The sequence below is a fragment of the Cynara cardunculus genome (genome assembly GCF_001531365.2).
Source record: "Cynara cardunculus var. scolymus isolate 2C chromosome LG 15, CcrdV1, whole genome shotgun sequence".
Lineage (NCBI taxonomy): Eukaryota > Viridiplantae > Streptophyta > Magnoliopsida > Asterales > Asteraceae > Cynara > Cynara cardunculus.
Window position 1 is genome coordinate 11749599 of NC_037542.1, and position 14008 is coordinate 11763606.

At 32.1% G+C, this 14008-nt stretch overlaps 1 protein-coding gene across 2 annotated transcripts; it reads left to right on the forward strand.

The window, feature by feature from the left end:
* The first annotated feature begins 4538 nt into the window (after nt 1–4538).
* LOC112527743 (probable serine/threonine-protein kinase At1g54610) lies at nt 4539–8595 on the forward strand. Of its 2 annotated transcripts, none has more exons than XM_025138526.1 (8): nt 4539–5491; nt 5837–6121; nt 6362–6679; nt 6840–7067; nt 7218–7318; nt 7532–7646; nt 7819–8157; nt 8272–8595. In XM_025138526.1, exons 1-8 carry the CDS (start codon nt 5135–5137, stop codon nt 8425–8427), a joined length of 1899 nt encoding a protein of 632 aa, XP_024994294.1. In that variant the 5' UTR covers nt 4539–5134; the 3' UTR covers nt 8428–8595. The 2 variants fall into 2 exon arrangements, with proteins under 2 accessions (XP_024994294.1, XP_024994295.1); XM_025138527.1 differs by having other exon boundaries at nt 7828–8157.
* Nucleotides 8596–14008: the final 5413 nt, after the last annotated feature.

The following is a 14008-nucleotide window of genomic DNA, read 5'->3' on the forward strand; positions in this document are numbered from 1 at the left end:
TCTCACCTTAACAGGTCAAGTGTTTAGATGTGCATATCTTCCGAGCTTGGTGATTAAAAAGTGCTATAATTATCATAAATATGTGATTAGTAGTTGAATGATTTTATTAAACATCATAACAAGTTAATACATCACATGTTTTTGTTATGGTAACACACAACTAAGGAAATTCGAGATATGAAACTCAAAACTTTATTGAAGTCAAAAAGTCATCTTGATGTTAGGATTGTACTTTGAGCTTTGGTACATTTACTATTTGCACAAATAGCTTCCTAACATTTAGCCTTACTATATACAAACCATGTTGTCCATAACAATTAATCAATAGATGTACAACATTAATCAATTTGCCTCATTTATCACTAGAATTCCATACATTACAAACTTGCACCCTATCCATCAAGTGTGGTACTTATTCAAACACCACAACATCATATTGAGCCACTATTTGTCAAAAACAAGATCATGCATACGATTGGATCTTCAAAAAGAAAACGATTCATTATTTTCACAAACGTGAAAAATTCGAACCGATGGGGAAGTAAGCCACGGGGATTACTGCGCTTTTTCTACTCTTGCTCTTTGCTTCTTTGTCACTATCTACGTTTTGAGCTTTCCTCGATTCCCCAAATCCTTCGTTTCCCACCTTGGTTGAACCCAACAGACAACTAACAAAACTGAACATAATGCCTATTTTAATCGTAAATTTGCAAACGAAGGAATTCTGAATCTTTTAGATTTTTGACTCTAAGAAGAAAGATTTTCTTAATTGTGTTGTTTTGTTATTATAAGTTTGCCATATTTATACGCAAAAAAAAAACATGATCTATTCTTGGAAATTTCCGGATTTTCTTGACGTGGGGAGAAGGGTATTGAAATTGGTCGTATTTTTAGAGACTGACTAGTCAAAGATTAGAAAAGTTATTGTACACATGTTTCCAAGCCTTGGCGGCCAAGAAATAATTTGTCTCTATTTAATTAAATATCTTCTTGTTTTCTTTCTTAACTACCTTAAATCCTATTATAATTTTTTTATGGTTTACTAAAATTGATTTTTTTAATATTCACAATGTGTGTCGTATATTTTGTTTTAATTTATTGTTATAAAAAATGAAGCACGTAAAATTGACAAGACGAACCTCGATTTCTAATGTTAAAAGAAGGCTTAATCATGAAGTATGATAAATTGCATGAGTTCAAATTTATATGTCGTCCAATGACCAGAGTACATGTTAACTTTTGCTTTGAGTTTGGTATAGAGCGATGGTTTTTGTTGATATACATTATTTTGCTTATGTCCTCATGCATTTTTTTTCGTGTTGTCATTCGATGCACAACTAGTAACAAATTAAATGAACCATTGCTTGCAAAAATTTAAAATAAGTAAACAGGTCAGTCCATGTATTTAGTATACTATTTTATTATTATAGTCAATAATAATTTGTATACTATTTTATTATTTGTCTTTTTCCAAAAAAAGTCAACCTCTAAGATAACTGGTCTATATATTTTTCTCTTATCAACTTTAGTTTCTTTTTCATGTCCTGTAAATTAACCAAACGACTTTTCTCGGAAATCATTTGATACCACGTTTTTACTGTGAATTTCTTAAGGCAACTTTGAGAACTATGCTCAAATTTATCGGTTAATAACTTCTATATAATAATAAAATCTCATGATTACAATAACGTTAAAAAAAGAGACCCTACTCCATAGCATATATGAAAAACAAATGAAAGAATTTGCAAAAGCATGGTCCGTCATGCCTACAAACGTGAAAAGTTTGAGCCGACGGGAAAGTAAGCCACCGGAATGGCTGCGCTTTTTCTACTCTTGCTCTTTGATTCGTGCTCAGCATCAACATTATGAGCTTTTCTTGATGCACCAACCTTCTCATTTCCTTCATCTACTACCTTGTTTAAAGCCGAGAAACAACTAAAATACCCTGATGTAATAATCATCTTTCTTAACAAATTTTGTGTTAAGTTTTGTGATTTTGTAGTCTTAAACTAAAAATATATTTTTAGCACGTGTTCTTACTATGTATGAAGTGAGGCCATATTTATACTCAGATATTCAATAGTTTCTTATACTAATTTCTTGGTTTGGGGAGGAAGTAAAGGTGTTGAAATTGGTCAAATAAGATACGTGTTTCGATTGAATTTTGAAAAGTTTGTGCACAAAAATCCAACATGAGTTGATTTGATGCTATTACTAAAACACTTATTCTTATTATCTTAATTTTTTTTATTTTTAAATATATAATTCATATCTTATAAATCTATATTATTTTATAATCAGATTTATCAAAAGTCTTAAAAACAATTTTTAATGCATAAAGTATTATATATTTATGAACATTAAAAGTCTGAAAAACTACTCATAATACATTAAGTACTACTACTTTATGCATTTAGTCATAAAATATCTTAATATACAATTAAAATAACATATAATACAAGTTATCAACGCACATTATTATATTTTCTTTTCATGTTCCTAAGATACTTTTGACACCTTTCACTCGTGCATTCACCCTCTCATGCCTCTATGTCTTCTCTCCATCCTCCAAGATGAGATTCAAATTGGTATTTCTCATGAGTTATTAAAAGTTCTCTCATTCAATTGCTTTAGAACTCTCAATCTCGCTCTCGATCTTTTGATTCTTTGCTCTTGGTGTAAATCAAACACATTTGTGGCGTCGTTTAAATATGTTGGATTTTAAATATATTGCATTTTAAACTGTCATACAATTTTTTTCATCGATATACTGTAATTAGAACCATAACTCTTATTTATTCCAATTGTATTAATATGTAAAGACCAAGTGCAACTTATATTATCGTTAAATCTTCAATAATAATATCAGTGAAACTTCAAAATCGTTAAAATTCACGGCTCCCGCCGAATTGCACGAATACACAACTAGTTTATAAATAACCACATACCCCTTTTTAACTAAAGATACTTGTGAAATATGTTTATTTCATTATTGAATCTTCTTCAAAAATAAAAGATACTTGTATAATTTATTTAAAACTAAAAAGTAGTTTTATTTATCGTTTTGATTCAATTCTTTACAATTTTTGTACATTTTGTTTGATAAAAGGTTTTTTCCTATTCAAGCCAATAATTACTAAACAAACAACGGTTTCATAATAGAATTTGCATCCTCAGATTTGACTATAAAACCTCCTACAACACGTTCAATAATGTTGAAGTTCAAATGTTATTTATGCAAATATAAGTAGATTTGTAGAAATAAGACAGTGAAAGCTAAGGTTAAACCAAAAGATATAGTGAGTCCCCTTGATTAGCATAATAACAAAATAACGTGAACGAAAGAATTAATCCATATTAAGATTTTCAACCAAAAATTAATCCGTCTACGACACAAGGCTTTAAGCCTTGCAACCAAATTGGGAAATTGATCACAGAAAATAAATCCCTAATTCCCCGGTTAACCAATAAAATAATTACATTAAAATGGTGATTAATCCACTTTATATAATCCCTTAAAAAGAATGGTTTACCAGCAAAATGTTTGGATTGCTATGTATGGTCGGAACAACTTAGTATGACCTGATGATATCATGGCATGGTCATCATTTGGTTTAAGAAACCCAATCCTAAAAGTTTGAAGTGAAATCGAATTATTTTCCCATGTTGTCGTAAAAGCTTATTTGATTTATGTTCCTACAAAGTTGTTAAAAAGGTTATGTCTTGATAATTAAAAAAAGATCTAATAAATTAAATTTAGGTAATTGGTGGCCAAATGCACGCCTAACTCCAACCACCACCACGACTTTACTTTTCATGTTTCTTAAAACCAATCAAAATTTCACCTCTCTTTTTGTTTTTTCTAGTAATCATCTATTTTAGGCCAACTTACAAATACCGAGTAACCATGAATTATTTAAAGTCATCGCTAGTGAACCTTCATGGCTACAAGAGTTTTGGTAGCATTTGGATTCAAACCAGGTTAGATAAGATTTTCCATTATATTTCCTTGAGACTTAATCAATTAATTAATTTTACCATTTTCCTCATTTTCTGATTTTTGTTATCCAAATCTTAAAATTATATTTAAGTAGTCTTCTGTTTTTGTTTTGAAAAGCAATGTAATATTACAACACAAAAACAACACATAATATAAATAAATAAATAAAACCTCGACAATAACTAGGAGATACAGTTAAAAGGGAAACCGAACAAAGCTAAAAACAACAGCCGAACATCAAAAAACGACCAAACTATGTAAATAGTTTTAAATTCTGGCTTTTAATATTCTTAAGACTAACTTGATTCTAATATAATTTACAAACTATACTTGATTGACTAAATTGTTTCTAAATTTGACGAGTTAAAGAAAATAATTTCCTTGTTTACTTTTTAAGTGTCATTGAAATTGGTTTCTGATTTAATTACTATTTTAAGTGGATTATTTTATTGAAAGGAGAGGTGGTAGATTCTTTTGACATGCCCAGAAAGTATCTTGTTTCTATAAACAAGACTGCCATCATTGATTCCAGACCACCACACTGCCACCATTAACGCATCCTCTGTTTTTTTAGGGTTTCATTCCATTTTTATTTTCAATCTCTCTGCTCCCAATTTCATTCTTCAAATTAACAACCAAGAAATCAATCAAACGGATTAAGTTTTTGAGGTAGATTCAGCAGAGTATCATCTCTTTCACCGACTCCCGCCGGTGTGTATTGTATAGGTATATATGATTATTTGTTTCTCTATTAAGATTAAATTTATATCTCAAGAACCAAAGGGTTCGGACTGTAATTCGCTTCTTCGGAAAACGGTCCCAAATTTCTCAACTTTGAATAGCCCATTCAAACCCTAATCTTGAGTTAATGGGTGTTTCTATTGAATCGGATTCATCACTTGTTTTCAAATTCATATTGAGGACCATTGGTTTTTGCGGCTGTCTTGGTTGAAACTGGAGGGATTATGTGTTAGTGTTAATAATCATGATTAATAGATAATTTTGGGACAGAAGTGAATTTTTGACCTTCTGGTTAGTTTAAATTTTCAAATTCTATTGGTGCTTTTTTGGTGAAATTACAACCTTTTAGGACTGTAAGAAGATAGGGTATTTGTTTGTTTGTTGGTAAATTTGATGGGTGGGATTTGCGTTAAGCCTTCTGGTGGGAGCCCCAGGGAGAGAAGGTCTAGTAAATTGTCATCCGAATCGCGGGTATTACAGTCGAACTCCAAAAATCGAGCTGAAGTTCGAACTGGGTCGATTGACAAGAGATTGAATTCTTCTAGAAGAGTGCGGTATGATCAATTTGAGAAGAAGAAAGAGGGTTCTGGAGTCATTGTTGGTAATATTTCGAGTATTAGAACAATTCCTAAAGCTATAGAAGGGGAACAGGTTGCGGCCGGTTGGCCTTCTTGGCTCGCTGAGGCAGCCGGAGAAGCTGTCAGTGGTTGGCTACCTCGTAGAGCAGATACATTTGAGAAATTAGATAAGGTATGCTCGTCGTATTGTTTACAATTTCGATAGCTCAAGTGCCTGATTACGGGGTCCTTTGGATGAATGACCTTATGCTAGACTTTTTTTTAAATCCATGATAACTTCTGACAGGTTTGAGAATGTCAACGTTTCACAGAAGAATGCCGAGAAACCTGTCAAAAGGTCATGGATTTATAAAACACCTGTTGGGAGGTCATTTACCTAAATAACCCTAATATTATAGACTCAAACAAGACTATCGGATTACTTCTTGTTAATGGTGAATTAATTCGATTGGGACTGTGAATCGATATACTTGTATGATGGTTTTCGTGCTGTGTTTATAGCATTCCATTCTTGCAGATTGGTCAAGGAACATATAGCAATGTGTACAAGGCTCGTGATCTAATAAACAAGAAAATTGTTGCATTGAAAAGAGTGCGGTTTGATAATATGGATTCCGAGAGTGTCAAGTTTATGGCAAGGGAAATAGTTATCTTGCGAAGGCTTGATCATCCAAATATAATAAAACTCGAAGGATTGGTCACTTCACGGACTTCATGCAGCTTATACCTTGTTTTGGAGTATATGGAACATGATCTAACTGGACTTGCATCACTACCTGGGGTCAAGTTCACAGAACCACAGGTACTTGATCATACTTTATTTTAAACATATTCTAAAAAGTAGTCTATTGGGACATTTAGACATATTTTGGCTTCTTATAAACGCGATTTTGTTGTAGGGTAGTACAATTGTTTTCAATTGGAAAGTACTTAGTACAGTTCGATAGACTTTTATAACCGCTTCTTTCAAATTTTACCCAATTTTCAGCCATCTGCTTATTTCATCATACTGCCTATGTGTTATTTCAATTTTGTTTCACAGGTCAAATGCTACATGAAACAGCTGCTAAGTGGACTCGATCATTGTCATACTCAAGGTGTCCTGCACCGCGACATAAAGGGGTCAAATCTTTTGATTGATAATCATGGAATCTTAAAAATTGCAGACTTTGGGCTGGCAAGTTTCTTTGATCATCGGCAAAATGTGCCATTGACAAGCCGGGTTGTGACTCTTTGGTATCGGCCACCAGAACTGCTACTTGGAGCAACTCTTTATGGAGTTGCTGTGGACTTGTGGAGTGCAGGATGCATCCTCGGAGAGTTATATGCCGGAAAACCTATCATGCCTGGCCGAACAGAGGTACTATAGCAACCCGTTTCTCGATTCTTGCCTGTTTGAATAAACGTTACTCCCTTTAGAATCAAATCTTTCAAGGGAAAAACTTCAATCAAAAGCTAAGTTCTTATCTGTGTGTAGTTCTCGGCTTGGTTTTCATTTGAATTTGAACTGTATCTTGTAGGTTGAGCAACTACATAGAATCTTTAAGCTTTGTGGTTCACCATCCGACGATTATTGGACGAAATCAAAATTACCACACTCAACAGTCTTCAAACCTGCCCAGCCTTATGAACGACGTATGCAAGAAGCTTTTAAGGATTTTCCTTCACCTGCTATCCAGCTAATGGAGACCTTACTTGCGATAGATCCTCAACAAAGAGGAACTGCAGCCCTCGTTCTCAAGAGTGAGGTTATGATCATTCTTGATATCGAATACTTGGTTTTATCATCATTTCCTTATGAACGTTCATCATTTCCTTATGAACGTTCATCATTTCCTTATGAACGTGTCAACTTAATGTGGTCAGTTGATTTATATAGCCTTTTCATCTCGTTCCAGTTCTTTACAACTAAACCGCATGCTTGTGATCCTTCAAGTTTGCCACGATATCCTCCTAGCAAAGAAATTGATGCCAAAATGAGAGATGAAGAAGCTAGAAGGTATGCATGTGCACATGTGAATGAAGAATTATCCTCTTGTTTTTTAGAAGCTACAGTTAGTTTTTCCTTTTTCTGAGATGGTATTCGTGCTTGAGAAGTAGTTATAATTTGTATGACATTTTTAGAAAAAATCTATTTGTGGGTGTTCCTGAACCAACTTCTTGATTACTCAGAATTGAACTTCAGTTAAACCGATTTTACTGATTCTTGTAGACAAAGAGCAGCAGGAGTGAAGGACCAAAAGCTTGACAAGGAAAGCAAAAGACCAAAAGAACCTTGTGCAGTGCCAGCTCCGGATGCTAATGCTGAGTTAGTCGCATCAATTCAGGTACTTCATGATTCATGACGAATAGTTGGTTCCCAGATTCTCAAGATATTTACAGTTCTAGTTTGAACTTGCCCCAATTTGGGTGAATGTCATATATCTTTTAAATTGTATGCTATATATTTTTAAGAAATAACGGGGTGGTGTTAACACAAGGATTCTTGTTGTTTTTCAGAGAACGCAGGAGCGTGCAAGAAGCGAGCTGTTGAGCAAGTCCAAGGGTTTTCCTATCAAGCAACCCGCAATCTCAACAAAAGATGCAACTAAAGATGTGGAACGTCTTCCTCCAATGATGGAATCTTATTCAGGGCCATTGGTGGCAGGTGGTGGATGGACACAATCACAGAAGAAATATGGTGAAATTTCTTCCCATCTAACAAAGAGTCAAATGGGTAAGCAGATATCAGAATCAACCGAAGAATTTATGCATACAAGAAAGCACGAAGAGAGGGATCTTCCGGCTGGTCCACGTCGTGTAGAAAGTGGAAGAGCTAGTAATCAAGAACCCATGATGGTGAGTCTTCAAATCAAACCATTCCAATTCATGGCCACCTCCTTTAAAAATCTTTGTTATTAGGTATTATGGTTCTTATTGTTTGTTTGTGTTTGAATTATATGTATATTATAGGATGGTGAAGTATACAAGATTCATTTCTCTGGTCCCTTGGTTTCATCAAATGTTGATCGGATGCTTAAAGATCATGAGCGGCAGATCCAAGAAGCTGGTCGGAGAGCACGTCTTGAGAAGACCAGGCTCAGTAAACTTGCAGTAAGTGCAGTGTAGATAGCCACGTAAAAGCTCGACGGTCCGTAATTAGAACTTCGTCATACCAGTTTTTAACTTTTTTTTTGCTGGAATTTAAGAGTAGTATATTTTATATTCTGAAGAGAAGGGTCGATTGTGTTTGTAAGAAAATATAGGAAGCAGTAAGTATTGGCATGATTTTTGAAGCAGGATCTGGTTTTTTTTAGAATCTCAAGTTTTCAGATTTTTTTTATTAACCTAGATATTCAACCTGTTATACTAGCCGACTAATCCTAGGGTAACCACCTGCTTTGCGGGTAGTCCGGAGTCACCGCATTTGAACCTCCGTGGCTACAAGTGGATTTTTTTTTCCTATTTGGATTTGAACTTGGGACCTCCAGACACTTTTGACCTTTGGAGTCCAAGCTCAAACCAATCAGGCACCACTATTGTGGTTGGTTTTCAGATATTTTCATTGATGCTGAAAAGTGTGATAATCGGATTATCGGTTATAAAGTTCGGGGTTGTTTTTGAATGATGACGATAGTTGAGGGGTTTATTTGGTTATTATGCTTAAATTATTTGTTTAAAACTTACCGCCTTATGTAACTGTTTATGTTTATTTTGGGTAAATGAGTGTTATCTCATTGGGACGAGGAGGTGATGGAAGAAAATAAAATAAAAAGTGGTTCCTGGGCATATGTGTGTTTTTGGAAGCCGAAAAAAGAACAACTTTTCTTGAGTGTGAAGAAAAGGAAAATTGAAGAAGGAAAGCTTGTAGAATTGATTTTGTGATTCTTTAACTGAATTGTTGTTGTTTTAGTCTTCCTCTCTTATGGTTCTTTATATGAAAGATGTTATACAACTGTTTTGATGCTTTAATTAGCATAATTGTATGATTTTGATATATTTATACCAAGTGTTTGGAATAAGGTTGACATATTAAGAAGAGGTGTATTTTGGTTATAAGGGTGACATATCAAGGAGGGATGTGTTTTGGGATAAGAGTGACATATCAAGAAGAGGTGTATACCAGGATAAATGTGACATAATCAATGGAATGTAAAATCTGGGTTTTTGATCATTTTGGTATCTATTATCGCATCCTTATGATGCGATGACTTGGAGTTGTCGCATTTGTGTGATGTGATAACTTAAGTTATTGCATCCTATTGATGCGATGAGTTGGAGTTGTTGCATTTGTGTGATGCGATGACTTAAGTTATTCCATCCTATTGATGTGATGAGTTGGAGTTGTTGCATCTGTTTGATGCGATGACTTAAGTTATTACATTCTATTTATACGATGAAGAGGTTTTATAGCATCCTTGTGATGTGAGGAGTGAACTTATCGCATCCTTGTGATGCGATAAAATGAACTTATCGCCTCCTATTGATGTAAAAAGTTGGGATATCGCACATATATGATGCAATGAGATGAGGTCCTCACACAGTATGTTGTGAGGAAATGAGGTTGTCTCACCTGTTGGTCCTGGTTGGACTTGTAAAAACTCTTTATTGATAAAGAAGATCAATACATAATTTTACAGACTGTTTGCCGAAAAGATAAGATACAAAATTTATTTAAACAATCAAAGAAACACACAAGTTACAGAAAGCAAGAAAGAAAGGACTTGCTAAAAGAAATAGGTTAAGAAGGTCTTGTGTTCTTCACTGGTTAGAGTGGATGTCTTTAGATAGGGGAAGACGAAGACACTAAGAAGGAAGAACTTCTCAGCTATTTATACCCCAGTGTATTAAATGCAAGAAGGTACAAAGCACGTGTCAAGCTTCAAGAGGTGAGCTTGTCCTTTGTTGCAGATATACAAACTTTAGCCGTATATGAACAGTGTCTTTCCTATAGTAGGTAAGCACGCTTGGAGACAATAGAGTGACTCCGTATAGTATTTTACTTTGAGAGGTATGAGTTTGTCCTTTGTGTGTAGATGGACAAGACAAAAACTAATCTTGTTTGTGTGAAGATGGACAAGACAAAAACTAATCTTGTTCAACAAGATTCATTTGATCGGTGACACTAGAATAACGTTGAGGTTTCTTCAGTGTTCGCTAAATCTTGAGTAGATTTTACACTTGTGTAGACGAGCTGTTATCACTGAAAACCGCATGAGATCACGAACTTGCTTGTCTTTGTCTTTAGCTTTATCTTCGATACTGCTGAAGGTCTTGTGGTGTGAGTTTTGTCGTCCTAAAGAATACATGTCTCTGAGAGGATTACAATACATATTCAGCGATCACTGAACAAACTCAGTGATGATCGTTGAAGCTAAATACATAGATAGTACATTTTGTAACATAAAAATTATTATCATCAAATCACTGAGAGAGATGATCAACAATATCCCCCTATTTGATGATAACAAAGCAACATAAAAAATTTGCTTAGGTATTACAATAAGGAAAAGGTAGTAGTAAAATACTTGTCACTTTTAACTGTTTTGGGATCTTTTTCAGTGATACAGTTTACTATGAAAATTTACTTTAATTGTAAAGGATTACAAGGAAAGAATGAACTTACACAATATTAATAATTGAATACTGAAAGCATATTCACAGACTAGAAAAGTGTCAGCAAATATAAGAAATAAATAGAACTCGTAAGTACTTGTCTTGTTTACTCTTTTCAGGGATTTTTTCAGTGGACCAATCATTTTATTGAAATACTTTACAAAGGAAAATATTACAACTGATTACAATCGATTTTGGTAGGCTTAAAACATAAAAGCTATACACTTGAAGAAAAGATAAAGAAATACAAGATTTACAAGACTGAAAGTTTGACGAATGTAGATTTCTAAAGTTGATGTAATCTGAAACATCTTCTCCTTGCATATTTTGTCTGAGTATTTCCTTTCGAATCCTGTGGTCCATCATCTTGCCAGGGAGATATTCGTTCAACCAAGTTCGAAGATATTTCAAATGATCTATTGAACAAAGATGGAACTTAGATAATTGTTGAAATCTGTATTGACAATCATAGTCAATGAACATAAGTTCAAAGAAACACACAAGTTATAGAAAATAAGAAAGAAAAGACTTGCTAAAAGAAATAGATTAAGAAAGTCTTGTGCTATTCACGGGTTAGAGTGGATGTCTTTCGATAGGGAAGACAAAAACACTGAAAATGAAGAACTTCTCAGTTATTTATATCCAAAATTTTAATATCTCTTATCGGGTTGGAAAAAATTAAAATATTATTTTTCTATTTTCTATATAATTTTAGAGATTTCTTCAAATTTATAGATTTTTACCTGATGTCTTTTCTTTTCTCTAATTTAACATAATTGTTGAAGTTAAAATATTTTTAGATCTATAACATTTTCTAATTTTTAATATAACGGTTGGACGTGTATTCCTTAAAAAAAAACCTAGGACATTATTGATATTTTCTTATTTGTACAATCCATTTTGACTTAAGCTAAAAAAACAAAAATCACATGGTTGTGGGATCGGCTAATAATTCAAATTTGATTTTAAAAAATATCCACAAAAAAATATTTTAAAGTGTGAACAAATTCGCAAGCTATTTTAAAATCAAACGAGATTCAAAGCGCAAAAAATCTTTCAAGCCTGAATACAAAAGGGACAAATGTTATGACTGAATTTCAGTGTTAAAATTGTATTCGTCTTGAAAGTTACTATTGTCTATAATTAAATAGACATCGTGTTTGACTTTTCTACTATGTTTGACTTTGACTTATAAGGGTTGTAATTTGACCCTATATAAAGGTTTTGTCTTTAGTGAATTTGCGTATGAGTTTCATTGTAAAGATTGCGTATACATTTGAGAGATATATTTGCATTGACTGAGTTTGACTTTCTCTCTCATCTCCTTCCAAGATTATTCTTAACGTTCATAATATTTGCCATGGATTCATAAAGATTTACTTGAAGATTGATCATTGTTGACATTCACTAAATATCTACAATTATTTGTAACTATAAAAGTCATTATATTTTTTAATTGGCTATTGAGACAAAAACATTTATGTACATGATATATTTTATGATATTATTTTTATTTAATATTAAATCATATTAATCAACATGAGTATCCCGATAAAAATATAAAAACATATATTCTATAATTTTAGATAACTTAAAAGTCCAAATCTCTATAAAGAATTTTATAGATTTTAATATCCGTTATGTTAATATTACAATATCTTTCCTCTTACTTTTTTTTCCTTCGTAAAATAAGATTCAAGAACATAATGTTAGAGAATTTTCGATATTAGATCTTTCACTGGTTTTCTCTATTTTAAAGAGCAATATAATAAATTTGTTGAAATAAAGTAGAGAATTTCTCTATTTTAGAGAATTCGTTAGACATGTTGTAAGTAAAAAATAATAAAAAAAATGTTGACATCTCAACTAACGAATGTATACGAAAAATGAGATGTTTATTTTAATTAATCATTTATAAAATATTTTTCTTTTTTATAATATTTTGGTCAAACCTAATAAATATTTAATATTGAAGAGTTTATATTTAAAAAAATTAAAGTTTATTTGTTTAATTTTTATTATATCAGTTTGTTTTTTCTATTTATAGTATAGAATATTTTTGAATTAAATACTGATTTGAGGAAGAGAATTAAGAGGGAGATTGGGCGGTGTGGTTTTGTTGGAACAGCATGCATTCCAGGAAGCATCAGTTGGGAACATGAATAACATCCGCGTGACGTGACCTCCTTTTTCAATTGGCGTTGATTTTGTCCGCCGAAATTTGTATAGTACCCTGATTATTGTTCTTTGTTTATTTTTTAATAATTTTATTAAAAGGTAATTATTGAATCATTAAAAGATGAATTTTATTTGATAAAATTTTTTTTGCCTTTTAATGATTTTAAAACCCTCTGAATAATTTTGTATCATGGATCTCCCTTAACCATTAAGAGCCCTAATTTTATTATACACAATTATCAAACAATTATATTTTATTTTGTACTATATCATGATAATCTCTTAATTATTTTGTACCAAATCATTCAGCAATTGTCAAACAACCCATAAGGTTTAGATAGGTGATTCCATTCTAACATGGGGAGGTTAATTTCACCCCTATCCCTTACTTATGACATCCCTATCTCTTATATAATGATGTTTTTTGTTATCTTTTTGTATTTTTGTCTTTTTGTTGTCTTTTTGAAATAGTACTTTATGTAATAGTGATTACATTTTTTAAGTCATTTTATAAAAATAACTTGCAAATTATACAATTTTAAAAAAGATTTAAAATAATTTTAGTAACCAGTTTTCTAAAAAGCTTAATCATTTAATTATTCAAAAAAAAAATGCAACAACTTAATCATTTAATTATTCAAAAAAAAAATGCAACAACTTAATCATTTAATTATTCAAAAAAAAAATGCAACAACTTAATCATTTAACATAAAAAGAGTTCAACAACTTATTTAATCGAAAAAAAGTTTAACAACTTATTTAATCAAAAAAAGAGTTCAAGAACTTAATAATTTAAAATGGAACAATTTCTTTAATTTTCTAAACTTTTTCCTTATTTAAATTTAATACAAATGGTTTCTATAAATATCTCATCAATTAAAATAACTAATTAAACATAAAAATTAACTTTTTTACA